Source organism: Ranitomeya imitator, chromosome 5, assembly GCF_032444005.1.
Source record: "Ranitomeya imitator isolate aRanImi1 chromosome 5, aRanImi1.pri, whole genome shotgun sequence".
NCBI classification, from domain to species: domain Eukaryota; kingdom Metazoa; phylum Chordata; class Amphibia; order Anura; family Dendrobatidae; genus Ranitomeya; species Ranitomeya imitator.
In genome coordinates, this window is record NC_091286.1 from 18,882,883 (window position 1) to 18,910,337 (window position 27,455).

General features: G+C 40.7%; 1 protein-coding gene across 1 annotated transcript in view; it reads right to left on the bottom strand.

Moving 5' to 3' along the window:
• Positions 1–27,455, bottom strand: part of ALK (ALK receptor tyrosine kinase) — a 750,864-nt gene that overhangs the window by 373,501 nt on the left and 349,908 nt on the right. Inside the window, exon 4 of the mRNA XM_069768364.1 lies at positions 20,942–21,137. Coding sequence (XP_069624465.1) covers positions 20,942–21,137 — 196 coding nt within the window. The remainder of the gene's footprint in view (positions 1–20,941; positions 21,138–27,455) is intronic.

The following is a 27,455-nucleotide window of genomic DNA, read 5'->3' on the forward strand; positions in this document are numbered from 1 at the left end:
GAAGAACAAGCGGGAATTTGGAAGAAAAATGGACTAATATGTCTACCTAGAGCCTGGTATCCGATTGTAGTTGGTGGATTGCACCACCCTACTCATGTGTCTGCAAATGCAATGACACTACTGGCAAAGCAAGTCTGGTTGGCTCCAGGTTTTGGCAACTACGCAAGAGACTATTGTGCTGCATGCGCTATATGCCTGACACATAATCCCGGACAGACAGCAAAGACCCCTATGAAGCACCACGTCCGACCTCTCTACCCGTTTCAACGGTTGCAGATAGACTTTATCCAGCTGCCAAAGAGTAATGGGTATGAGTATGTGTTGGTGTGTGTGGACATGTTCTCGGGGTGGCCAGAGGCCTATCCAGTTCGGAAGGCTTCAGCTAAAAACACTGCTGTAAAGCTAGTTACCGAACTGGTGCCCCGTTATGGTCTCCCTGAAGTGATCGAGTCAGATAGGGGTACTCATTTCACTGGAGAAATATTTCAAAATGTACTAAAAAAGTTGGGTGTTGAAAGTCAGTTACACACTCCGTATCATCCTCAAAGTTCTGGTAAGGTGGAACGCATGAATGGAACTTTAAAATTAAAAATACAGAAAGCCATGGCTGAAACAGGAAAGCCTTGGACAGAATGCCTTCCACTGGCCCTTTACTCAATACGCAATACCCCAAGGGGTAAGACTAAACTGTCTCCATATGAAATTTTGTTTGGCAGGACTGCCAATTTAGGATGTTATTTTCCACAGCAACTTGTGTTAAATATTGAATCACTGACTTCCTATGTGCAAAATCTTCAGAAACAATTAACTAAGGTGCATGCACAAGTTTTTGCTTCCCTTCCAGATCCTGACAACACTGAAGGAAGTCACAAGTTGGAACCAGGTGATCAAGTCTATATAAAAAGACACACCAGAAAGGCTCTTGAACCAAGGTTTGACGGACCCTTCCAAGTCCTGTTGACAACACCTACATCAGTCAAGCTTGAAGGAAAGGCATCATGGATACATGCAAGCCATTGCAAAAAAAGCAGTATAAAACTCATGATATTGATGTTAATAATGTTAACCACAACGAAGGCATGGGAAAGACTAAATTCTTTAACCCCTTTGAACAATAGATTCGTACAACATCATAGAAAATTAGTGCACGACTTGTTAAACAATACACAAACCCTGACAGATTGTTGGATCTGTACCCATTCGCCGGTATCAGCCACAAGTATACCTTTTCTAGCAGTTCCCGTATCAGCAGAAGAGATATTCGCTTGGCCTAATTGTTCAGACAACCTGGCCAACAACCAAACTGGTAATACTAGACTATGGAATACTACAATCGCTATACCAATTGTGGGATGGGTAGAATTTCCTTGGTGGCAGGGTAATCTCTCAGGGAGTAGTACACATCTACAATATTTGGCCTATAAGGGTGGAGCCTGGGTCCCTAGGAATAAGACTGGATTAACTAATTTAGGACAGGTCCCCACTGAAAATCTACAGCTCAGTTTCAGTACAACCACCCCTCCCTCTGATGCTTTCAAACCTGTAGTATTGGAAAGATACATACATAATAGAAAATGGGAACATTCTGAGTTGTTCCCCCAAGGTGATGATAACAGTTGTACAAGTAAGCCGGGGAACCTGGTTTGTAATGAATCCAATGAGTATGTCAAAGGAATGCCTGTATGTGGTAATCCCGCAGCCGGGTACTGTAGCCCCTTGGGACAAAAACCCTCTTGGTGTATGCTTCAGAATGTATCTAGTTTTGTGGACTTGGCTCACAGATTGGTATTGCAGCACTCGGCTCTATGGGATCTGCCTGAGGGTACATTTTGGATATGCGGAGAAGGAGCATATAAATGGCTTCCCGTAGGTATAAAGGGTACTTGTACATTAGGACGCCTAACCCCGGCTACTTTCATAATTTCAAATAAACAAGTGAATATGCAAGCCGTGCCCAAGCACACACTGTATAAAAGAGCTGCAGATAACTCACCACGTCCCTCGGGGAGGCCACATATAGTACAAATGGGAATTCCTAACAAAATTGCTAGTACCATTTTTATTTATCCTATGTTAACACAGATGTGGGATAAATTAGTTAGAGCCACGGATTATCTAGATGATCAGATCTGGGATATATTAGATATACTAAACACTAGTGTAGCTGTACAGAATCAGCTTATAATAGTCGTCAACCAACATACCCTGGTATTGGATTACCTAACTGCCTCACAAGGGGGTATGTGTCAAATCATTGGACCCACCTGCTGTCATTATATAGACCCGAATAGTACTATGAGTATGACATTTAAATTAAAGGACGTACAACGACTCAGAGATCAGTATGACAAAGACAATGACCAGAATAAGGATAGCTGGTGGTCAGATACCTTTTCTTTTCTTAACCCAGCCAACTGGTTCAGAGGGATCGGTGGGTGGGTTGCCGGGATTATGCAGAGCATAATACATATAGTTATGATTATTGTAATCATATATGTGTTATTCAAGATTGTACTCAAGGGTATCTCAGTATGCACAAATAAATTTTGTGTAATAGATGCAAGAGTATAAAGTTTATTATTGCCGTACTAATTTTCTTTTATATTTTAGTATACTGCCGCATAAAGAAGAAAATGCACAAGCTTCATGCAAAAATTTATGACAAATTATAAAAGAATATGTCAAAGGGGGGAATTGTGGAGACCAGACTGAACCAAAGGATCCATTTTGTCTCCCAGATGAAATCTGCTTCTGCACAGCAAACTTGACATTTCCTTTTATAGAAGTAATCACGCGCGCATTTCTCCTTGATATTGTAGCCTTTCACCCACATACCAGATATTGTAACTTTTCACTAGTATAGATTTGCTTTGTAAGTGATTATGAAATATGAGCGCTTGTGCGCATGTCTGTAAATGCCTAACTTCTTACTATATAAAGAAGGGGCAGCGCCCAGTGAGGCAGGCGTGCTCCGGGGCTACCCCTGTTTATGAACACACAACCTTTGTGCTGCGTGTCATTTACTTGGATTCCTCAATCCAGGAAGCCAGGGACGGAAGAGGACTCAACAAGGCGCAACTTTAATCTATAGGACCCTAATGCAAAATTTCCAAAAATTACTTCAAATAGCAGGGGTCTTTAATAGTACTGGTCTTCTCATATGGAACGAAGGGACCTTTTGAGACCCCCTTGGCATCTGGACATGGATGAGACTGCAACCCCCGCATCCACTATAGTTACCCCCAAGTTAGGAGGTGTTATATGTGGCCTGGCCATTTAATATTCTGTACAGTGGCCCTTTATCATTCCCTGGACCAGATGGCTGTAAAGTAATTGTGGTTACATGTGTTTTCATGACTTTGGGTCTGAAGCTGATACACAGAGTCCCCCCACAATCTGCTGTGTATGTGTATCCTGGATTTCAGGGTACTACAGATATTTTGAAAAATTGAGAATCCCTTAGTCTGAAATTAATTGTGAATGTTTAACTGCACCAATCGTTTGGTTCTCCACTTTGAAAAACGCAATGGGCCTCTTGACAGTAAACTGATCTTAAAGTGTCCCTCACCAGTAATGAGTGGCGAAACCTGGCAGCGAGGGATAGATTTTCCTGCAGAGCCCCCACAGGGCAAGACAAGTATTACACATTGCCCATTCATATCAATTAACCGTCTGTGTAATGCGGGACAGGACAATTCCTCCAGGGGGAGAGTAATGTCAGAGATAAGGATCTCTAACAGAGGACCCCTTAAAAGAGTAGATTATAAAAGGTTTTCTAAGCCGGACAACCTCCTGGATATGATTCATATAACACAGAACGAACCCTGTAACCAACTAATATGAGGCAAATAGCTTCTTAAGCCCTTTTGTCTGTATCAACGTGGCAGGATTAAAGGTTGGACTTTATGGACCTGTGTCTCGAAATTTGTGGCAAATAAAATTTGCCTTAAATTTTACAAAAAAAAAATAGTATTTGCAAGAATCTGATTCTTTGTGCAACTACAGAAAAACATTGACTGCACAGTAGAGGGCCAAGAAAAGGGTTTAAAAATAAAAAAAAATGGAATACTCACCGGTCCCACCATCGCAGCTTCCTTCCTGCTCCTTCGCTGCCTCCGTGTTGCCCGAGGCCTACTCAGCGCAGAGTGAAGAAAGGCGCGGAAGAAAACGACCCTTGCCATGAAGAGTCGAAGAGACGGCAAGAGCATCGAGTGGGAAACTCTGGCAGCGAGAAAAGAGAGTGGCGACAGAAATATGAAAATTTTTTTAATCTTTAACCCCTACATTTACTATGCTTCCGGATCTGGAGAGACCACAGACTGTAATTTGGCACATATGATTTGCATTTAATAAATTCGATTCACATTGATTTTCATCGCCAAATTTGATTGAAGTCACAAATTTTGTCAGGTTCGCTCATCACTGTGGTTTTTTTCTTACTTGGAGAGTTTTTTGTTGTTGACCCTGTTGGGCTTCTAACCAAGTGTAGGCCTTCTATGCTTGACCACATGGCATTTCTGTATTCGGTGTGGACACGGTGGGGAGAGAGGAGTTTCAGATCACTAAATTGTGGCACAATTGTTCTTGACGAGAACTTATAATCACACTGGATGCAATGTTTGGTTTACGATTATTTCTTTTTGTGACAAGAATGGTCGCTTCTTCTCACTTTCTATAGTTTCGGGAGAAAATACTTTGTTGTTCTGATGCTCGATCCGCTCCACTTTATCCAACGCCATTAATTCATCGTTGGTAAAAAAAAAAAACTCCCATAATGACTGGGGAATGTTCTTTGTTTATAAATGTGAAGTTCTCATAAAATCCTAATGGCTTGTAAATAATATATAATTTAGTGAGGGGTCATAATAGTCATTAGCGTCCAGCTAGCCCGCCGAAAAAGAAAAAGGATTTAGTATCAATGTTGTAGTTTTCCATGGGGCACAGTCATCAAATATATTAAGCACCATGTAACTGAGAGGCGGACACAATGGTGGTGGTGAAGAAAGGTCATAAACCTCCAATACAGAAGTCTTCTAATGCCTGGTCATTAGTGTCATCACCTCCATGTAAAGGCCTCATCTGCTGGTATCTAAGGTCAGAGGATCGGCTGGTGCCTCCATGTGGTGCACGTAGATGTTGGATCTGCACTAAACTCATCACTTCTTGAAGTTGCTGGTGAATGTTCTGCTTCTTTGCTGTACACGTATCCGGTTGGAGACCTGACCAGGATTGTTCAACCACTGCATGTGGTCATAGGGGCAATAGTGTAACGTGGGGATGAGGCAGCGGCGGGGACAATTGCCGTAGGCTCCACATTCAAAGTTAGTGCAAAATTTCGACCCACTCTCCCACTGCCAAAAGAGCCAGGACTCCACTGCATTGGGCCATTTCTTGGAGCGGTGACCGTGTACAATGAGTGTCCACCCGGTGGCCAGTGAGAGGACAAGGCTCTCAGTATAATGAAGAGGTCTTTGCTGTCTCAGTTGCTGCCTATACAGAGCACAACAGCTGATGACAACCTGAGAAAGTATTGAATCATGGTTGTTGCGCTAGACTATTTTAAGCTCTTCTCTCATTTTTGTTTTCGGAGAATTGTCACAAAATTAAGAGTGTTCCTTAAGGTTATGGTTAGGGCTTGGATTGAGACTAGGGTTGGTGTTAAGGTTAGGGCTAGGGTAATAAAATACTTACCATGCATATGTTTTTTTTAAGCTTTTTGTATTTATCAATTATTTTTTATAACAATTATATAACTTTGTATTTTAAAACTTTTCTCATATTTCAGAAAAAAGCAAATAAAGAAACAAAACTAAAACTTAGAGGTTCAAAGGACAAACTATAATTACATCTGTATTTTTCTAAAGTATATGTCCGTGGAGGACAAAGGGAGCAATAATGGACTGGAGGAAGGAACTAATGGCGTGCTTGCAGTCTACAAGGGCAACAAAATTCTTTCCAGGAGCTGCCAGCCAACGTTATGCCCACACTGCCACCGCCTGGTGCCAGCTCACGTTATGCCCCCACTGCCACTACCTGGTGCCAGCCTACAGTATGCCCCTTGGACGATAAAGAAACTAGACAGAAGAGGAATCGATGCCTTCGAAATGTGGTGCTGGAGAAGGATGTTATCAATACCATGGATGGCAAGAAGTATAAACAAGTCAGTATTGGAACAAATCAAGCCTGACATGTCACTAAAAGCAAGGATCACCAAGCTATGACTTGCCTACTTTGGTCACATCATACGAAGAAAGCAATCACTGGAGCAGGACATCATGGTTGGAAGAAGAGAAGGAGCAAGACGGAGAGGAAGACCAGCAACCCGATGGCTTGATGCCATCAAGATAATGGCAGAGAAGACCCTGGTGGACCTATCTAGGTTTCACAAGATCGATCTTCCTACAGATCATTCATCCATCAAGTCGCCATGGCTCAAGACTGAACCGAAGGCCGTTAAATAATAATACATAAGAATGTTATACTATCGCAAGTGACATCCTTGACCATTCCAGCCATGATCCTATTCATGTAGACTGGATAGTGCATTGTCCTTCACCTTCATGGAACATCTTCACTCCTGTTCCCGTTGCGTTGGCTAATGTCAGGTCGTTGTGTGCCCAGCAGGGTGAGTGGCCTGAGAACCACCAGAATCACATTCAGGATGGATGAATTTTAACATTTTATTGTGTGGCATGGGCATTCCATCAAAGAGGTCAAAGAGCGGTCCATCAGTAATCTACCTGGTTAGCTTGTCAGTTCGAGCCTTTTACTGGACCCAAAAGCTCCAAGATGAGGCAGAGAACAAAGACAGCTGCTTGAATATGCCAAGATGAGCAAATATTCAAAAATGCGTTATTGCGGCCGTTTTGCCAGTAGGCGATTTTTCTGATATGGAGAAAAGTTTATTGCATTTTACACCATGAAGACAGAAATAATTATCCTTATCCCGACATGTCTATCTCTAATTACTAATTATTACTATGACTCCAACATAAGCTCAAGATAACTTCTCAAAAACACTGTCTCACCTCGACGTCATGGGCAGAGCTTTTTATTTTAATTTTTTTAACCCAAATAAGTCATAAAACCCTTCTTGGCAAACAATCTCATTTTGCAAGCAGTAACATGAAAAATAGCTTCCTGTGGTGATATAGGTCAATGGTGAGGGCTGCGACTATTGGCGTTCATGTGATCCCCCATGTGTAATGGAGGCTGTGGAGCTTTCTGTTTCCTTTTCACAATGTCCATCATCTCAGACAGTGGAGCAAATTTCCCAGAATCTGAATTTTTGGGGATTCAATATGCGTGAATCTAGCAAAATATCAGGATTATAAGTGATGGGAATGAGGTGAAAACTACATATACATCTACTCACCGGACCTCACCTGTCCCGTCGTGTAGACCTGCTCAGGTCTGGTAGTCTTCTTTGGTCCCCACTGGGCCAGCTTCCGCGTCTCTCGGTGCTCGGGAGCGTCTCCTGTACTGACTGGGACATAATGTTGTGACGATTCGACCTAATTAGCAAACGAGACATCAAAGATGCCGCAGACGGCCTACAGAAGACCGCAACTGTGACTAGACTTAGGATGATGGCCGGACCAGGGCGGTGCGGCACAGTGGGACAGGTAAGGGCTTAGGCAGTGCAATTTTTTTTGTCTTGTTTTCACTTGGCGTCTGGTAAAATATCAGTGTATAATAATGTTCATTCGATCTAAATGTTTAGACGCAAATGGAGTTTCTTGGTCAAATTTCAGCAAATTCTAATTTCGGCAAATTTGCTCACCACTGAGCAAAACGCAAAAAACATTAACGTATCTGGTTCCGATGTACAGCGCAGTACATGGAGTGGTTCTGTGTCCGGTAAACGATGGCGCTGGCCGTGAACTCTGCGTATAATCCTCTTTTGCTTCCATTCACTAGATGACATAATGGTGGATGTCGGCACACGATGCTCGCGAGCCTTTGTTTCAGTGATAAATAATATCTATGGGGCAATTAACATTTCACATGTAGTAAGTAGACGGATGTTGCTGCACATAACCCAGAAGTGGAGCGTCCAGCTTCATCTGCAGTACAGAGATTGCCTGTCAGCGGGAGCAATGGATGTCGGCAATAAAGGCTTCGTTCTCAGACGACCATTGGCTCATGGCAGCGTTGGCTTCCGACCAGTGGTAAAAAGCGGTGGTGAATGATATTATTTACAGGCCGCGGGTCAGGGTATTATTTACTTCCATCATTACCCGGTCATTTTACGTTTTGCTGCTTTCCTTTTTATACTCAATTAGTATTGCGGAGACACCATAAAGCTTAATAATGGCCGTAAGTCATCGATCTAATGGAGAGTGGGTCAACCCTGACTCTCAAACAAAGGATGGAGAGCTTGGGAGCGACTATACCCCTGCAGGGTGTTTGAAGGGTGATTTTAAGTAGAGGGAGATGATTAGGGTGATTTCCTAAGATTCAGAATGTATTAATGACATATAATTATGTTATTAAAGGGGTAACGGCGCCACTCTACGGCAAAAGAGTCTATCTTTAATGTCATTTTATGTGATATACAGATGTGTCCTCGCTGCTTGACGAATTTAGTTAATTACTCTAATTTCTTACAATGCAATGCAAATTCAATATGTTTTCATGACAAACGAGAAAAAAACGTCAAAAGGCTGCAATTGACATCACAACCACCGGGCGGCCACATGCAGCATAAATATCTCCCAACAGAATATCGCAAAATCATAATGTTTTCAAAACTGATCGACTTGATCATTAACTTTCAGATCTATGAAGTCAAGGGGAAAAGTAAGGAAGGACATAAATGTCAACTACTTAGGTCCAGATTACTCGTAGGGATCGGGGAACTGTTCTCACAGAGAATTCTAAATCTACTGCTTCACTTTCACACCCTTCTCGTAAATTACTAAATTTAGTTTACCAAGAGCCACCAATGGTGGGAGCCCCATAAAGATAAAGGGGATTTCCAGGCTTATAGTTTTAATGACCTATTCCAATTGACGTCGACGTTGGCCCGATACCCCCATAGGACAACTGTTTTCAGTGGTGCCCGGGTTATAGCTTGGAATGTAGACTAAAAGGAATGAATTTAGAGTGAATCTGATACATACATGCTAGCCACCTTAGGGAGAGACCCAAGTTGGGCTTTGAGTGAATCTGAAACACCTATCTTAGTAACGCGTTTCGAAATCTAAGCCAAGCAGATGATTGGACCTTGAGTGATTACTAGGCCATAAAATAGGACTATAAAGGTTTTTGACAATATTGGGAATATATAACCATGGTAAGACTGAGGATCCTTGGACCCAAAAGAGAAAATTACTCTACTATCTATTGGCGACTAGGCTGTTCATCAATCATCCCAAAAGAAATAATCATTTGTCCCGATGGTCTGACTCAAAAGACACCTCTGAATCGGGTTATTTTGTGCTTGACTTGTGCAGATATTTGTGTTGGAGTCTACAGATGATGCTTTGGTAACATCTCTGACCGTGATCATCAGTGATGGGAGCTACAAAGCTAGATGTGGTCCTACTACCGACCACCCAGGGACATCAATGAGATGCAGGTAACTATATACACCGAGCAGTGGAGACTTCGAACCTGCAGAACAATCCTGGTGTTCTGGAGAGATGCAGACGTTTTCCTGCTCCGCTGCTTGAAGAAAGTGTCTTCTAATCACCGGCAGGAGGTTTGGGAGGTGATTTTGACACTTTCACACAAAAAGGACCTAAAAGTACAACTAGCTGATCTTTAACAATTCCAGCACCCCTCCACCTGTCACTGATCCAGCCAGAGTTTGTCCATCTCCTCCGTCCAGAGTCGTTCTCATCTCATCAGTTCAGAAAACCTAGGTATATTCTATAGAAAATATTTATTAGCCTATTCTTGATGTCTTACAGCCTCCTCACCTCGGCCGTGTCTCTGAGCACCTTGTACTTCTGTGTCTCGCTCAGTGGTGGTCGGGCTCTTCCTCCTCACCTTGGCCGTGTCCCTGGGCACTGAGCACCTTGTACTTCTGTATCTTGCTCAGTGGTGGTCGGGCTCAGCCTCCTCACCTCGGCCGTGTCTCTGAGCACTGAACACCTTATACTTCTGTATCTTGCTCAGTGGTGGTCGGGCTCAGCGTCCTCACCTCGTCCATGTCTCTGAGCACTGAACACCTTATACTTTTGGGTATTGCTCAGTGGTGGTCGGGCTCAGCCTCTTCACCCCGTCCATGTCTCTGAGCACTGAACACCTATACTTTTGTGTATTGCTCAGTGGTGGTCGGGCTCAGCCTCCTCACCTCGGCCATGTCTCTGAGCACTGAACACCTTATACTTCGGTATCTTGCTCAGTGGTGGTCGGGATCAGCCTCCTCACCTCGTCCATGTCTCTGAGCACTGAACACCTATACTTTTGTGTATTGCTCAGGGTGGTCGGGCTCAGCCTCCTCACCTCGTCCATGTCTCTGAGCACTGAACACCTTATACTTTTGTGTCTCGCTCAGTGGTGGTCGGGCTCGGCCTCCTCACATCTCAGGAGCTTTGTCCTCTATAGACTGGGAAGAATTTCTTACTTCTCCGTCAGGTAAAGCTGCTCTTTGGCCCCTCATTACACAAATACTCATCACCTGATCTGCTTTCTCCAACTCTTCACATTTATATAGCTCAGAGGTGGAATGTCTGCGTAAAAATTATAATTTGGTGACAATCCTCACTGCTGATAATTTTGCACATGGTGTAAGGTGGCAGTTGGACAGGTCCTGAGCGGGAGATATGTGTCACCGGGAGGATTAGCCTTGTTGATGTGAGGCCAGGAAAAGCAGGCACCGTTAGTGCCGAGAGCGTTTTTAATGTGCATGAATTTTGGGTCAGGGTTTTAGTAATAGCTAGAAGAGTTAGATGGGACCAGCCATTCCTATGTGTTGACTTCCAGGGTTTATATGGCTTATTTAAGGCAGCTGAGCCACCTCAGTTGTGTCTGTGAGTGAGAGGTTAAAGAACTCTAGGTGCTGATCTCCTTGACAGGAGAACCCTGATGTTGTCTTCGGTCTGGGGAGACCGATTTTGAACTTTGGTATTTTTTGGGGTGTTCAAGATGCGGTTCTGAAACTTGTGGTTGATTGACTTAAATGAGGATGGGTCGGTCGGCCACGGGTTTCAGAGCCGCATCTTGAATATTTTAAAGAATATTGAAGTTCGAGGTCGGTCGTTTTTGACCGAAGACAACAGCAGGGTTAAGAGAGAGCAGGACATTTAGACTGTTTTGTTTTCCTTATCCCGATTTTGTATGCCAGAGAAGAGTTGCTTGCTTGCCTTTTGTGTTGGAGATTTATGGACTGTAATATATCTGCTAGAGAGAGTGAACCCCTACAGTGTATGCAAAAGCTCAAACTATCTAAGAGGTCTGCACGATGGTGGTGTAAGGATGTCAGACAGTGTCAGACAGGGGTGCCAAGGGCCCACCAGTAACATCGACCTCAGATCCCCACATTTCAGCTACATGCAAATATGACTTTATTCTCATTCACAGATTTCCATCGCAATAAAATGGGCAGCTGGACTGATTGTAGAACAAAAAAGCGCCTTTGTCTGCAGATAGTAAATCAAGTGTATGGCACCAAGTATTGCTCATAACAGAGGGTGGTGGCCCACCGGAGGATTCTCCTGTTCTCCTGTGGGTCAGTCCGAGCCTGATGTCAGATATAAGGGGGAGATTGCATAATAAGTACTGCCCGTCGGTACATAGTAACATACATAGTAACATAGTTAGTAAGGCCGAAAAAAGACATTTGTCCATCCAGTTCAGCCTATATTCCATCATAATAAATCCCCAGATCTACGTCCTTCTACAGAACCTAATTGTATGATACAATATTGTTCTGCTCCAGGAAGACATCCAGGCCTCTCTTGAACCCCTCGACTGAGTTCGCCATCACCACCTCCTCAGGCAAGCAATTCCAGATTCTCACTGCCCTAACAGTAAAGAATCCTTTTCTATGTTGGTGGAAAAACCTTCTCTCTTCCAGACGCAAAGAATGCCCCCTTGTGCCCGTCACCTTCCTTGGTATAAACAGATCCTCAGCGAGATATTTGTATTGTCCCCTTATATACTTATACAAGGCTATTAGATCGCCCCTCAGTCGTCTTTTTTCTAGACTAAATAATCCTAATTTCGCTAATCTATCTGGGTATTGTAGTTCTCCCATCCCCTTTATTAATTTTGTTGCCCTCCTTTGTACTCTCTCTAGTTCCATTATATCCTTCCTGAGCACCGGTGCCCAAAACTGGACACAGTACTCCATGTGCGGTCTAACTAGGGATTTGTACAGAGGCAGTATAATGCTCTCATCATGTGTATCCAGACCTCTTTTAATGCACCCCATGATCCTGTTTGCCTTGGCAGCTGCTGCCTGGCACTGGCTGCTCCAGGTAAGTTTATCATTAACTAGGATCCCCAAGTCCTTCTCCCTGTCAGATTTACCCAGTGGTTTCCCGTTCAGTGTGTAATGGTGATATTGATTCCTTCTTCCCATGTGTATAACCTTACATTTATCATTGTTAAACCTCATCTGCCACCTTTCAGCCCAAGTTTCCAACTTGGGTACCACCTAGTGTTACCGCAGCTGTCCACAATCGCTAGTGATTATGATCTCACTAAGGGACTGTGTACAAGTTCATGTTCAGCAAAACTGTATGAAAATATTTAATGAAAGCAATTCCAGCAAACAAAGCGCATTCCGCAAATCACAGCTCCCGGGTAGTCGGCACAATTGTGTAACGTGTCCCTGGTTGGCGGCTCGTGTTTCCATTAAGCCATTAAGGAGGCGCATTTTTTGTACTTTAATGTGTAATTAAACAGTTGGATCCACAGCAGTCTGTTCAGCTAGAAAAGTATTAAAGTTACTGCAGGCTTCAAGCCGCGCGGCCATCAGAATCACAGAAGAAAGCAAAGGAGGAATCGAGGTTTAGAGTCCTGCCTGGCCAGAAGATTAAGTGAGTAAGAAAGTGATCCCAGTGTTAACCGGCCTGGGGTACGGAAATTAGATTGTGATCAATGCACCGAGTACACACAGTATCATTCCATCACTGCTGCCAAAGAAATGAAACTCCGATACTAACTCACATGGAGAAATAATCTGACATGTCATACACACATTATAGAAAATAATTACTATAACACTGCTCCTATGTACAAGAATATAACTACTATAATACTGCTCCTATGTACAAGAATATAACTACTATAATACTGCTCCTATGTACAAGAATATAACTACTATAATACCGCTCCTATGTACAAGAATATAACTACTATAATACTGCCCCATGTACAAGAATATAACTACTATAATACTGCTCCTATGTACAAGAATATAACTACTATAATACTGCTCCTATGTACAAGAATATAACGACTATAATACTGCTCCTATGTAAAAGAATATAACTACTATAATATTGACCCTATGTACAAGAATATAACTACTATAATACTGCTCCTATGTAAAAGAATATAACTACTATAATATTGACCCTATGTACAAGAATATAACTACTATAATACTGCCCCATGTACAAGAATATAACTACAATAATACTGCCCCTATGTACAAGAATATAACTACTATAATACTGCTCCTATGTACAAGAATATAACTACTATAATACTGCCCCTATGTGCAAGAATATAACTACTATAATACTGCCCCATGTACAAGAATATAACTACTATAATACTGCTCCTATGTACAAGAATATAACTACTATAATACTGCCCCTATGTGCAAGAATATAACTACTATAATACTGCCCCATGTACAAGAATATAACTACTATAATACTGCTCCTATGTACAAGAATATAACTACTATAATACCGCTCCTATGTACAAGAATATAACTACTATAATACTGCCCCATGTACAAGAATATAACTACTATAATACTGCTCCTATGTACAAGAATATAACTACTATAATACTGCTCCTATGTACAAGAATATAACTACTATAATACTGCTCCTATGTACAAGAATATAACTACTATAATACTGCCCCTATGTGCAAGAATATAACTACTATAATACTGCCCCATGTACAAGAATATAACTACTATAATACTGCTTCTGTGTACAAGAATATAACTAATATAATACTGCCCCTATGTGCAAGAATATAACTACTATAATACTGCCCCTATGTACAAGAATATAACTACTATAATACTGCTCCTATGTACAGGAATATAACTACTATAATACTGCTCCTATGTACAGGAATATAACTACTATAATACTGCTCCTATATACAAGAATATAACTACTATAATACTGCTCCTATGTACAGGAATATAACTACTATAATACTGCTCCTATATTCAAGAATATAACTACTATAATACTGCCCCTATGTACAAGAATATAACTACTATAATACTGCCCCTATGTACAAGAATATAACTACTATAATACTGCTCCTATGTACAAGAATATAACTACTATAATACTGCCCCTATGTACAAGAATATAACTACTATAATACTGCCCCTATGTACAAGAATATAACTACTATAATACTGCTCCTATGTACAAGAATATAACTACTATAATACTGCTCCTATATACAAGAATATAACTACTATAATACTGCCCCTATGTACAAGAATATAACTACTATAATACTGCTCCTATGTACAAGAATATAACTACTATAATACTGCTCCTATGTACAAGAATATAACTACTATAATACTGCCCCTATGTACAAGAATATAACTACTATAATACTGCCCCTATGTACAAGAATATAACTACTATAATACTGCCCCTATGTACAAGAATATAACTACTATAATACTGCTCCTATGTACAAGAATATAACTACTATAATACTGCCCCTATGTACAAGAATATAACTACTATAATACTGCTCCTATGTACAAGAATATAACTACTATAATACAGCTCCCGTGTACAAGAATATAACTACTATAATACTGCTCCTATGTACAAGAATATAACTACTATAATACTGCTCCTATGTACAAGAATATAACTACTATAATACTGCCCCTATGTACAAGAATATAACTACTATAATACTGCCCCTATGAACTGCCTTTGTTGCAGTTTACAGGAGATATATTCGATGGCGCTTGTCTCAATATTTGGACACCCAGGGGTCTTTCCTCGGGGAGAGCTTGTATCAGAGTCGTGCGCTCTCATTAATCAGGGAGATGTAATTCGCTTTGCTACAATTAAAGCTGCATTTACAATAACGTTCTTTTATCTGGCAGTGTTTTTAAGGGATAAGCAAATATTGAGGCCTTTTAAATTAAGGAAAAAGTAATTTCCTCTGACAGGTTAATAAAACAGAAAATGGATATAAAAATAAAGGGAAACACTCAAAAATCCCATTATCTTTTCTAATTAAACTTCTGTCAATAGTAAATGATGTGAACTCTTAAATACTCTGTGGAGAGATGTCATATTATCAATTCCATTTTCAGATCCCGCTCGGATCATTTCACTTTCGTTAAGGTCAAAAATTAGCAAAACTTGCAATTTCCACAGCTATTGTGGAACAGGACGTTTACACGCAGGCGTCATTATACAAACAGGATATTGCAGTATTTTATTTCACACCTCAAAAAGTAGAAAATGTCAAAAAGATGAAATGAAAAATATTGAAAAATACAAAAATGATTTGGAAAAACGTTTTAGATATTACCTGATGTCACGCAGGCGTCCTGTGGTTAGGATGATAGCTCTTCATTGAGTTTGCAGGTTCAAATATAAGTGGACAAAGGTCTCATTTTTGGAGACCTTAATGCAAGAACTTTCTAACTATGGATGGAAACTTTTACGTACGTGGAGCTGAGACTGACCGCCATAACTGAGTACACACGGAGATAAATCCAGAAGGAGTGCAAGACTTCTATGATATATTATCCACCATGGCAGGAATGTCCGATCTCAAGAGGCAACTACAAGAGGCCAAAAATAAAACACTTCAATGGTTGGCATGACACGGAGTGTAGAGCTGTTTGTAAGACCTAGAGACCAGCTTCAAACGAGACCCCAATCATATGGGTCTGAGGGACGCCTACGACGCCATACAAAGGCGATACAAAACCATCCTCAGGAGGAAGAAGCAACAAACACTTCATCTCCACCAACCTCAAACAAATCCAAAATGCCCTTCAAGAGTTTCTAGGAATTATGGAACTACATGGGGACAAGCTGTACTTCCGAATCTAAAAAATGGTAAATTTGGCTCCATGAAAGACTCCTGAGCCTTAGCCGGTACAGACTTAGTGCCCAAGTCTGATTATTGAATGCGGCTGGCACAGATAGAGCTACGAGCCCAGAGAGGACAGATTGTGCCCACACTGTGACCTGGGGGCCGGGGAGGCGGACATTCACTTTAGGGGACTCTCTGGTCTCTTCCTGGACTTCATCTTCATGGAGGAGGAGAAACTCTACATCAGGGTGCAGGAGCTTCAAAGCTATCATGAATTTGAATTAAGATAAAAAGATAGATAGATAATAGATAGATAATAGATAGACAATAGATAGATAATAAATAGATAGATAGATAGATAGATAGATAGATAATATACAGAAAATAGATAGATAATAGATGATAGATAATAGATAGACAATAGATAGATAATAGATAGATAATAGATAATATACAGATAATAGATAGATAATAGATAGATAATAGATGATAGATAGATGATAGATAGATAGATAATAGATAGATGATAGATAATAGATAGATAAATAATATATGATAGATAATAGATATATAGATAGATGATAGATAATAGATGATTAATAGATAGATAATCGATAGGTAATAAATGATAGATACCACACCAGCGAAAAAGAAGGAGTATCGACACAAAAATAGAGAAAAATATACCAATATTTTATTAATACATAAATACAACAAAAATAACACATATATAAAACGGCATGATGGACTGTAACAGAAATTCCACCATGCTAGGAGGAGGAGAACCAACCAGTACACTAATGGTTAACCACCCCGATAGAAAATAAGACCCGGGATCACTCCCCCTTTGAGAAAGCGACGAACGCGAAACGCGCGTCAGGGGCAGTGGGAAGGCCACGCCGATACAGACTGATTATGGGTGAGTATACAGCATGTTGATGATACGGTGTATCTAGGATTATATCATTTTGAACTACCTTATGGTGCCTATTTGGCTTTGGAGGGATTATCCCTCATAATAGGGACTTTAATATCCATGATCACTTGAAGTTACTTCTCTGATACTTACCCGGGTCTTATTTTCTATCGGGGTGGTTAGCCATTAGTGTACTGGTTGGTTCTCCTCCTCCTAGCATGGTGGAATTTCTGTTACAGTCCATCATGCCGTTTTATATATGTGTTATTTTTGTTGTATTTATGTATTAATAAAATATTGGTATATTTTTCTCTATTTTTGTGTCGATACTCCTTTTTCGCTGGTGTGGTACTCTTGTATTGGGGAGCGACACTCCTACTCATATATATTTATTTGATTATAGGGAGAGTTATTTTGGCATATTCTGACCATGCTCTCGGCCACTTATTGTATTAGATGCTTATTGATTATTGTATCTGCTAATAAATGATAGATAGTAGATAGATGATAGATAATAGATAACAGATAATACAGTATGTAGATGATAAATAGATAATAGATACTAGATAGATAGAGATAATAGATAGATGAATGATAATAGATGAATAATAGATAATATACAGATAATAGATAGATAATATATGATAGATAATAGATAATAGTTAGACAATAGATAGATAATAGATAGATAGATAATAGATGATAGATAATAGTTAGACAATAGATAGATAATAGATAGATAGATAGATAATAGATAGATAGATAATAGATAATAGATAGATAGATAATAGATATAGATAATAGATAGATAGATAATAGATAACAGATAACACAGTATGTAGATGATAGATAGATAAATAGATAATAGATAGTAGATAGATAGATAATAGAGAGATAGATAATAGGTAATAGATAGATAGATAATAGATATAGATAATAGATAGATAGATAATAGATATAGATAATAGATAGATAGATAATAGATAACAGATAACACAGTATGTAGATGATAGATAGATAAATAGATAATAGATAGTAGATAGATAGATAATAGAGAGATAGATAATAGGTAATATTTAGATGACAGATAGATAATAGAGAATAGGTAACATATAGATGATAGATAATAGATGGATTTTAGATAGACAATAGATAGATAATATATATGGAAACAGCCAATAGATAGATAATAGATGATATATACTGTAGATCAGGGGTCCCCAACTCCAGGCCTCGAGGGCCGCCAACAGTGCAGGTTTTCAGGATTTCTTTAGTATTACATCGGTGGTAATGTGATCATCTGCACAGGGGAGGATTCCAACCCCTGTGCAATACTAAGGAAATCCTGAAAACCTGCACTGTTGGCGGCCCTCGAGGCCTGGAGTTGGGGACCACTGCTGTAGATAATAGATCGATAGGCACATGGATGTTTAAATATATCTGTTTGTTGTTGAGATCAGATATCTCTGACTTCTAGTACAGATAATGGTGTCCTCTCATGGTGTCCTCTCGTTGACTTTTCTACCCCCTCATTGTGGCGACTGTTTTCCATGATACATGGATATACATGGAACGTTCCATGTTTATAGAAAGTTGCTTCCATCAGCCGCTTTGCTGAAGAAATCTTACAGAAGTATCAGGATATATTTCCATTTCATACTCTATGTCAAAATACATTTTTTATGATTTGTCGGGAGGCCAGCACCAAACTTATTACCAGATGCTTATTTCCGAGCGGTAAATCTGCTACCTTTGTGATAATGGCTCAGAAGATTATATATTTTACTGGATTCCACATTAAATACTACGGCGTGCACTAAACTAACATTTAGAGCAGAACTAAATAAATATGTTGATTACATCATAATTCAGTCCAGAATCCTCTCCCTGCATCATAAACTTATCAAGGACTCGGAGCAGGAAAGCCCAAAGCGGTGTTATAATGTCTGGCAAATGCAACCGCGGCTGTCTGATCCATATATGTCTTTCTCTGGGGGTAAGATATACAAGATGTAATCATCCAGTAATGGTGACAGTCCTACATGAAACGATCAGTTTGTAATTCTCACTAGTCTGTAGACAGAACAGCTGCAGCTCTCTCCTCCTCTACCGTAGCAAGAAGTCCCAGCATTTGGTTAGGTCTCTAATCGAGCAGCCTCAGCCTTGTCCTCCCTCGCTCAGCAGAAAGTCCCTACATCAGTACCTGCTACAGAGGAGATTGTTTTGAAGTGAATCACTTTTGATTTCCATTTCACAAAAAAAGTCAGATTTATCAGAATTCATTTTTTTTGCCATTTTATTCCGGTTGCTATTTTGCTGGATTCTTTTGAGGGTCGGAAAAGTGTTAAAAAACAACAACTCGCCTTCACCTGTCCTGGACCTCGTCTTCTGCTCGCTTGCTTTTTAATTCCGGCTCTGGTCTTCAGTCTTCGGCCCTCCCGGTACTGACAAGGCTTTAGGTGCCGTCATGGCATTTCGAGGCAAAACATGTCATGACCTCGCGTCTGGTGTAGTGAATGCCAAAGTGTGAAGAAGACTGAAGATGGGAGAGAAGACCGGAACCAGAGGAAGGAAGGAAGGAAGCTAGTAGAGGAGTGAGTGGGAAGCTGTGGTGCCAGGACAGGTGAGTATATTTTTTAGTTTTTAAACGCTCTAATTATTAGGCTTTGGAGACTAGAGAGCATAAAAATGTCTGTTACCAGCAATTCGACTCAATCCGAATAAACTCAAGGCAAATTGACTTTGGTGAATGGAATTTGGTCATCTCCATCAGCTACAGCTATCTTTTCTCATCTTCCAACAGGAAGTCACACCATCGGACCAAACCGTAATTTGAGGCACTGCAGCTTTCTCTTCCCCTCTCCCAGAAAGAAGTCTCAGCACAAGCTCAAATTAGTCAATGAGCAACACGGAACAAAACTCATTCATTATTTCCCTAAAATGGTAGGTTCTTCTCTCTCATGCTCTCTAATATCCCCTTTTTTACAGGACTGTAGAAATAGGTAGAATCTTTTTGAAACACATCAAATTTGCCTTCAATTTCACCAAAAATTTGGATTCAACAGTATCCTAGTTTTTCTTGCTGGATTCAAAAGGGTTGGAAAAAGCTTAAAAAATGAATACTCAGTTCTCCCCAGCCCTCTTTTTTTTGTCCCACTTTAATCTTTTCGGTCTGGTCTTCATTCACAAGATTCCAGGCATCTTCACTCCTCAGATCCCATCAGGTCTTCACTGCTTCTATAAGCTTTGTAACATGGCACCACAGCCCAGTGTACGCTATACCTATGGAAGACCTACTAGATGTCAATGACCCAATGGGACCTGTGGCATAAAAAGACTGGTGTCCTGTGAATGAAGACCTAACCAGACCTACCAAGTGGTGAGCTCCGTGGATAAGGTAAGGGACAGAAAGTGGTGAGTATTCATTTCTTTTAACCCTACATTTATTAGACCCCAGAACATAAAGAACCACATTAGATTTGAACCAAATAAATGTGATGCAAATTGCATTTCCTGGACAACTTTGAGTAACCTGCCAAATACGAATCTTCTCCAACTGAGCCAACACTGAGGAGCCGACAGTGTGGAAGAACCTAAGACAAAGAGTAGATACTCGACTATATGATCTAATATTGACCCCTGGATGTTCCCATTATTTCACAGACCCCTCCTATTACCGTACTGGATCTATGGAGTAGATGTTGTCCCATGGACCATTGGATACAACATGTCAGGTGATTGCTACAACGTTTCATCTGCAGGAGTCATAATAACGTAACTCACCGGCTTCTCTCTGGTGTCCTTGGAGCCTCCATGGAGTAAATCACCACATTGTCTGGATGAAGTCGTAGAGAATATTTCCCAGTTCTCTGCAGGAAAACTGCCACCTCCACCCTACAGCTCGGATTGTTACTCCTCAGCCATGGACTCACCACGATGGGACTTTGACCTCCATGTGATGTGAAGAACAAAAAGTTCCCTGGAAAACAGAGACAATGAGAGAAGTGTCATCCAAAGCGGATTATTTTTTAGCTGATGGAAAACTTTTTACATATCACGATTCCATAGGTGAAGTATGTCCTCTCTTAACTTTCTTTTCTCCATATCCCGAGATGAGTCCTCTTTGATGACAAATAGTGAAAAGGAAGCATGGTTTTGTGATACTCTGTCAGGAGTTGTTCATGCTATATGTGTCTATATGTGTCCATCCAGTGGCTGTAATGTAACTTACAGGCTCTCTAGGAGTTTTGGTACTCCTCCTCCTCAATGTACTGATTTTATAGTGTAAGAAATTGTATTTTTTTCAGGATTTGGACACTTCTGATAATTTTAGTTAAATGTTTGTATTCTGTGCTAAAAACCATTTTCAGAATTGGTTTCATTAAAAATGTGGCTTTTTTTTCCCGGCCCTTTTGGTTTTATTTCTGTCTGAAGGATGAGTTAACTAACTTAACTGATAATCCATGAGTGAGCTGGCTCTGATGGAGATTTTGTAAAATTTTTTTAATCTGTTTTCTTCTGAGCTAATTTTCAGTTCAATTCTTATAAATCAGCCCGGAGGAGCTCAGAAAAAATATAGAGCTCAGAAAAAATATAGATAAAAGATAAAACTTTCCAATCAGAACGAGCTCACTGACAGCTTTTTTTTAGGTAACTCATTCTGCAGCCAGAAATATAAAGTTTAACAAGGAGACTATATAAGGCAACAGTTTAATGAATCCCATTTGTAAAATAATTTTGCCTATGTAAGGAGACTTATAGGCCATGCAGTGCTCCTCTAGTAAATTAAGTATACAAATAACCTCTTCAGTGACGAGAACCTGAACTCTAGCGCCACCTATTAGAAGTAGCAATCCTAAAAATCAATATTGACCCTTTATCGAGCCTTGTCATATGACTTTGTAGACTTTGTAGACACGTGTTTCAGGCTATTACCCCTCATCGGTGCAAAGCAAGAGATCGGATGTGGCTGGAGGAGAGGCTACTGAATAGAATCTAAGGGATAATGTTTCTCTTTGTGGAGAGTGGCATGCCAGTGTAAGGGGGCTTATAAGCCGTGTATACTCCTCTGGGAAACTACATGTGTCTGCAAATTGAGATTGTGGTTTGGCTTGTGTCCTACGTCATGTGGCGGCAAGGCTCTTTAAAGGGTCGATAGTGACTTCTAGGATTGCAGTATCCAATAGGTGACACCAGAGTTCAAGTCCTCTTCCTTTCTGAAGAGGCATACCTGTTAGGATCGGCATGTATCACAAACATGGGGGTCCTCTGTCCCCCATTTAAACAGGGGCTGAGAATAGTCTTGGATGGAGAAAATCAAGTGCTTTATCTCAGTCCTAAAAATGTCTCCACAAATTAGGGAAACACCTGATCCTCATTTTTGCGAATGGTGGTTGGTCCGAGAGGTAGGAGATCCATCATTCATCAATTTATCACCTATCCATATCCAATAAATGATAAATTGTGATTAGGAGACAACCCCTTTAACCGTCAGGATCAACTTTTCCCTGATACCATCATCTTGACATAAAATAATGAAGGTGTCTGATAAAACTCTAGCTCTTCATTTACAATTAGGTCAATGTGAGTAACAATAATAATAATGGTGGTCCAGAGGAGCATTCATAATTCTGCTGTTACTGGAACTGTCAGCAAGCTTGATGGCACACACCCCGGCTGAGCTGAACTCCTGTTAAGGCGTGGGAGACATGTTGAAGGGTACAGGACTTTAAGATAACATTTTATAAGAGGTGAATGTATGTCAATGTGAGTAATAATAATAATAATAATAATGGTGGTCCAGAGCAGCATTCATAATTCTGCTGTTACTGGAACTGTCAGCAAGCTTGATGGCACACACCCCGTCTGAGCTGAACTCCTGTTAAGGCGTGGGAGACATGTTGAAGGGTACGGGACTTTAAGATAACATTTTATAAGAGGTGAATGTATGTCAATGTGAGTGATAATAATAATAATGGTGGTCCAGAGGAGAATTCATAATTCTGCTGTTACTGGAACTGTCAGCAAGCTTGATGGCACGCACACACCCCGTCTGAGCTGAACGCCTGTTAAGGCGTGGGAGAAATGTTGAATGGTACGGGACTTTAAGATAACATTTTATAAGAGGTGAATGTATGTCAATGTGAGTAATAATAATAATAATGGTGGTCCAGAGCAGCATTCATAATTCTGCTGTTACTGGAACTGTCAGCAAGCTTGATGGCACGTACCCCGTCTGAGCTGAACTCCTGTTAAGGCGTGGGAGACATGTTGAAGGGTACGGGACTTTAAGATAACATTTTATAAGAGGTGAATGTATGTCAATGTGAGTAATAATAATAATAATGGTGGTCCAGAGGAGCATTCATAATTCTGCTGTTACTGGAACTGTCAGCCAGCTTGATGGCACACACCCCGTCTGAGCTGAACTCCTGTTAAGGCGTGGGAGACATGTTGAAGGGTACGGGACTTTAAGATAACATTTTATAAGAGGTGAATGTGGACCTTTCACAGACACCAAACAAGAGGAAACGCTGGGGGATTTTAGCTTACATTTTGCAGAATTGTGAATACAGCTGTGGAGATGAATGTCGCAGTAATAGCGGCTATCTATGTATAAATGGTAATGCAGTGTATAAAAATGAGGCTACATTGTAAATGGTGATTCTTGGCAGATGTCATTTATCTCCATAGCCGGTGGAAATGACCCTTCTGTGCATGCGATCAGTCTGCGGGGAGTATAATGCCAGCGGTATATTCGGAGGCTTCTGTGTCGAATGTAAAGAGATTGGGCTCACAAATCTTCCCTGTATTTAGAGGCTGCTCAGCCAGGTGGATAATATAACCATCTTACTGCAAATTACTAGCTAAGTGAGCAGCTAATCCAAGCTGAAAATCCTGGCTTCTAGAAGTGCGAGCGGGTGGACCGCGCTCTGCGCGAAAATATCTGCAAATTTACAAGGCGGCTTGTGCGGGACGGATGTGGATCATTTCCCTTGTGTTGTAGTGAAACTTTACATCAGATGGTTGTATTTTTGATGCCACTATTTTGGGGGGTGAATTCCATTTTTTTAAATTTTTTTTCTTTGTAAGGGGTCACATTGTGGGGAAGGGGCAAAGGGACAGCAGAGAAATCCCTCTCCTTTTGTCTAACCCCCTTAGATGACAATGTCACTACTGACAGCAGCATGTAAGGGGTTGGAATAATGTCAGCTCCTGGCTGTTACAGCAGAGTGTCCGCTATAATACACAGCTGATGCCCACTGCCGCGGGGACTCGAACATATTATTCGAGCACTCCGAAGACACTTGGTGAGCACCCGAGCACGCCCATATAACACCTTGTCCGAACACGTTCGCTCATTAACCCCTTCACCCCCGGAGCTCTTTCCGTTTTTTCGTTTTTCGCTCCCCTTCTTCCCAGAGCCATAACTTTTTTATTTTTCCATCAATATGGCCATGTGAGGGCTTATTTTTTGCGGGACGAGATGTACTTTTGAACGACATCATTGGTTTTACCATGCCGTGTAACAGAAAACAGGAAAAAAATTCCAAGTGTGATGAAATTGCAAAAAAAGTGCAATTCACACTTGTTTTTTGTTTGGCTTTTTTGCTAGGTTCACCAAATGCTAAAACTGACCTGTCATTATGATTCTCCAGGTCCTTATGAGTTCATAGACACCAAACATGTCTAGGTTATTTTTTATCTAAGTGGTGAAAAAAAATTCCAAAGTTTGCTAAAAAAAAGAAAATTGCGCGATTTTCTGATACTTGTAGCGTCTCCAATTTTCGTGATCTGGGGTCAGGTGGGGGCTTATTTTTTGCGTGCCGAGCTGACGTTTTTAATGATACCATTTTGGTATAGATACGCTCTTTTGATCGCCCGTTATTGCATTTTAATGCAATGTTGCGGCGACCAAAAAACATAATTTTGGCGTTTTGATTTTTTTTCGCTACGCCATTTAGCGATCAGGTTAATCCTTTGTTTTTATTGATAGATCGGGCGATTCTGAACCTGGCGATACCAAATATGTGTATTTTTGATTTTTTTTTTAATTGTTTTATTTTGATTGGGGCGAAAGGGGGGTGATTTGAACTTTTATATATTTTTTATTTTTTTTATATTTTTAAACACTTTTTTTTTTTTTTATTTTGGCATGCTTCAATAGCCTCCATAGGAGGCAAGAAGCATGCACTACACGATCGGCTCTGCTACATAGAGGTGAAGCACAGATCACCTCTATGTAGCAGAAAGGCAGGTGTACTTTGAACGCCGACCACAGGGTGGCGATCAAAGCAATCGGCCATCAACAACCATAGAGGTCTCAAGGAGACCTCTGGTTGTTATGGCAATGCACCGCTGACTCCCGATCATGTGACGGGGGTCAGCGGTGCGAGCACTTCCGGCCGCGCGGCCGGAAAAGCTAGTTAAATGCCGCTGTCAGCGCTTGACGGCGGCATTTAACTAGTTAATGGGCGCGAGCGGATCACGATTCCGCTCGCGCTCATTGCGCTCACATGTCAGCTGTACAAAACAGCTGACATGTCGCGGCTTTGAGGTGGGCTCACCGCCGGAGCCCACCTCAAAGCAGGGGATCTGCCAGCTGACGTACTATTCCGTCAGCTGGCAGAAAGGGGTTAATAGCTCCTGCGCGTTGCATGTCTACCTACTTATACTCCGGCTCAGTTTTTTGGATTTGCTCCAAAACAGTAAGCAGCTTTAGTTAGAGGGGCCCATATACTATTATTGCACGAGGACCCTCTCCTGTCTGTGTCCGCCATTGCCTGCATCCATTGGTTCCCCAAGGAAGTTGTGCTCCTTGAACATCTGAATATGTATTTTTTTTTGCAATGGGTTTAACAAAAATACATTAATTTGAAGGAGGTCATGGGTCTAAACTGCAAATCGAACTCATGAGCAGTAAGATTTTATTATTGTTTTTAGAAAGGTGAACTTTTTTTATGGTAACAGTCACAATACTTTTAATAGCAGAAACTACAGAAAAGTTTGCAAAAACCAGATATTTTTCACATGAATCATTTACATAAAAAATGCACCAAATTGTGGACTTTTCTTTAGTGAGCGAGTTCTCTGGCGCCGCTGAAAAAAAAATGTTAAGAAGGGATTTTTGGATTGTGGTTTTAGCGCATGGAGCCAAACCATTTGGCATGTGAAGGAATTGATAAGACATTGTTACTATTGTTTTAATGCAAACTACTTATTTGGAGAAACTCCAAAGCAAGATTTGATTTTAGCCTAAAACCTAACTCCAGGTGATTCATATGCAAATTACATTAAATTAATACTTCCAGAAGCAACATTTTAACTTCGGCTGACTCCTGAATATGTAGATTAGAGGAGAAACCAAATTTGGCAATAGGTCACAGCTAAAATTATGTATTTGGAGCATATATCATATTAAGACATTGGTCTCTTCCAGAGGAAGTCAATTAAAAAAAAGTTTAAAATTCTCCAAAACGTTAAAGTAGACATTCAACGTAATATATAAGAATTGTCAATGGATCTATGGGAAAGGTAGTTGAACTGTATAAAACAGGAAAGGGATACAAAAAGATATCCAAGGAATTGATAATGCCAGTCATCAGCGTTCACACTGATTAACAAATGGAAAATCAGGGGCTCTGTAAAAACAAGGCCACGGTCAGGTAGACCAAGAAAAAAGTCGTCCACAACTGCCAGGAAAATTGTTTAGATGAAAATTGTATCAGCTGAAATACAGGACTCTCCGAAAACTAGCGGTGTGGCTGCTTCAAGATAGACAATAAGGAGGCGCTGAAAGAAAAATGGGCTGCATGGTCGAGATGCCAGAAGAAAGCCATTACTGCTCAAATGCCACAAAGTATCTCATCTACAATACGCAAAACAGCACAGAGACAAGCCTCAAAACTTCTGGAACAAAGTAGTTTGGGGTGATGAGACCAAAAGTGAACTTTTTGGCCACAACCATAAACATGAAGAGAGATCAACAAGGTCTATGATGAAAGGAACAACATTCCTACTGTAAAGCATGGAGGTGGATCGCTGATGTTTTGGGAATGTGTGAGCTACAAAGGCACAGGAAACTTGGTCAAAGTTGAAGGAAAGATGAGTTCTAATGGACTCCGGCTGTCCATATATTATCCTATGATTGCAGCTGAAGAGGTAAGGTCTGGCTTAACGCAGACTTGCTCGGAAACATTTAGAAAAGGTCATATTTGCCAGTATAAAACTTCTAATGGATCATGGTGCACATGTTTCGATACTTTGGATGTTACACTTGTATTTGTTTATTGTTATA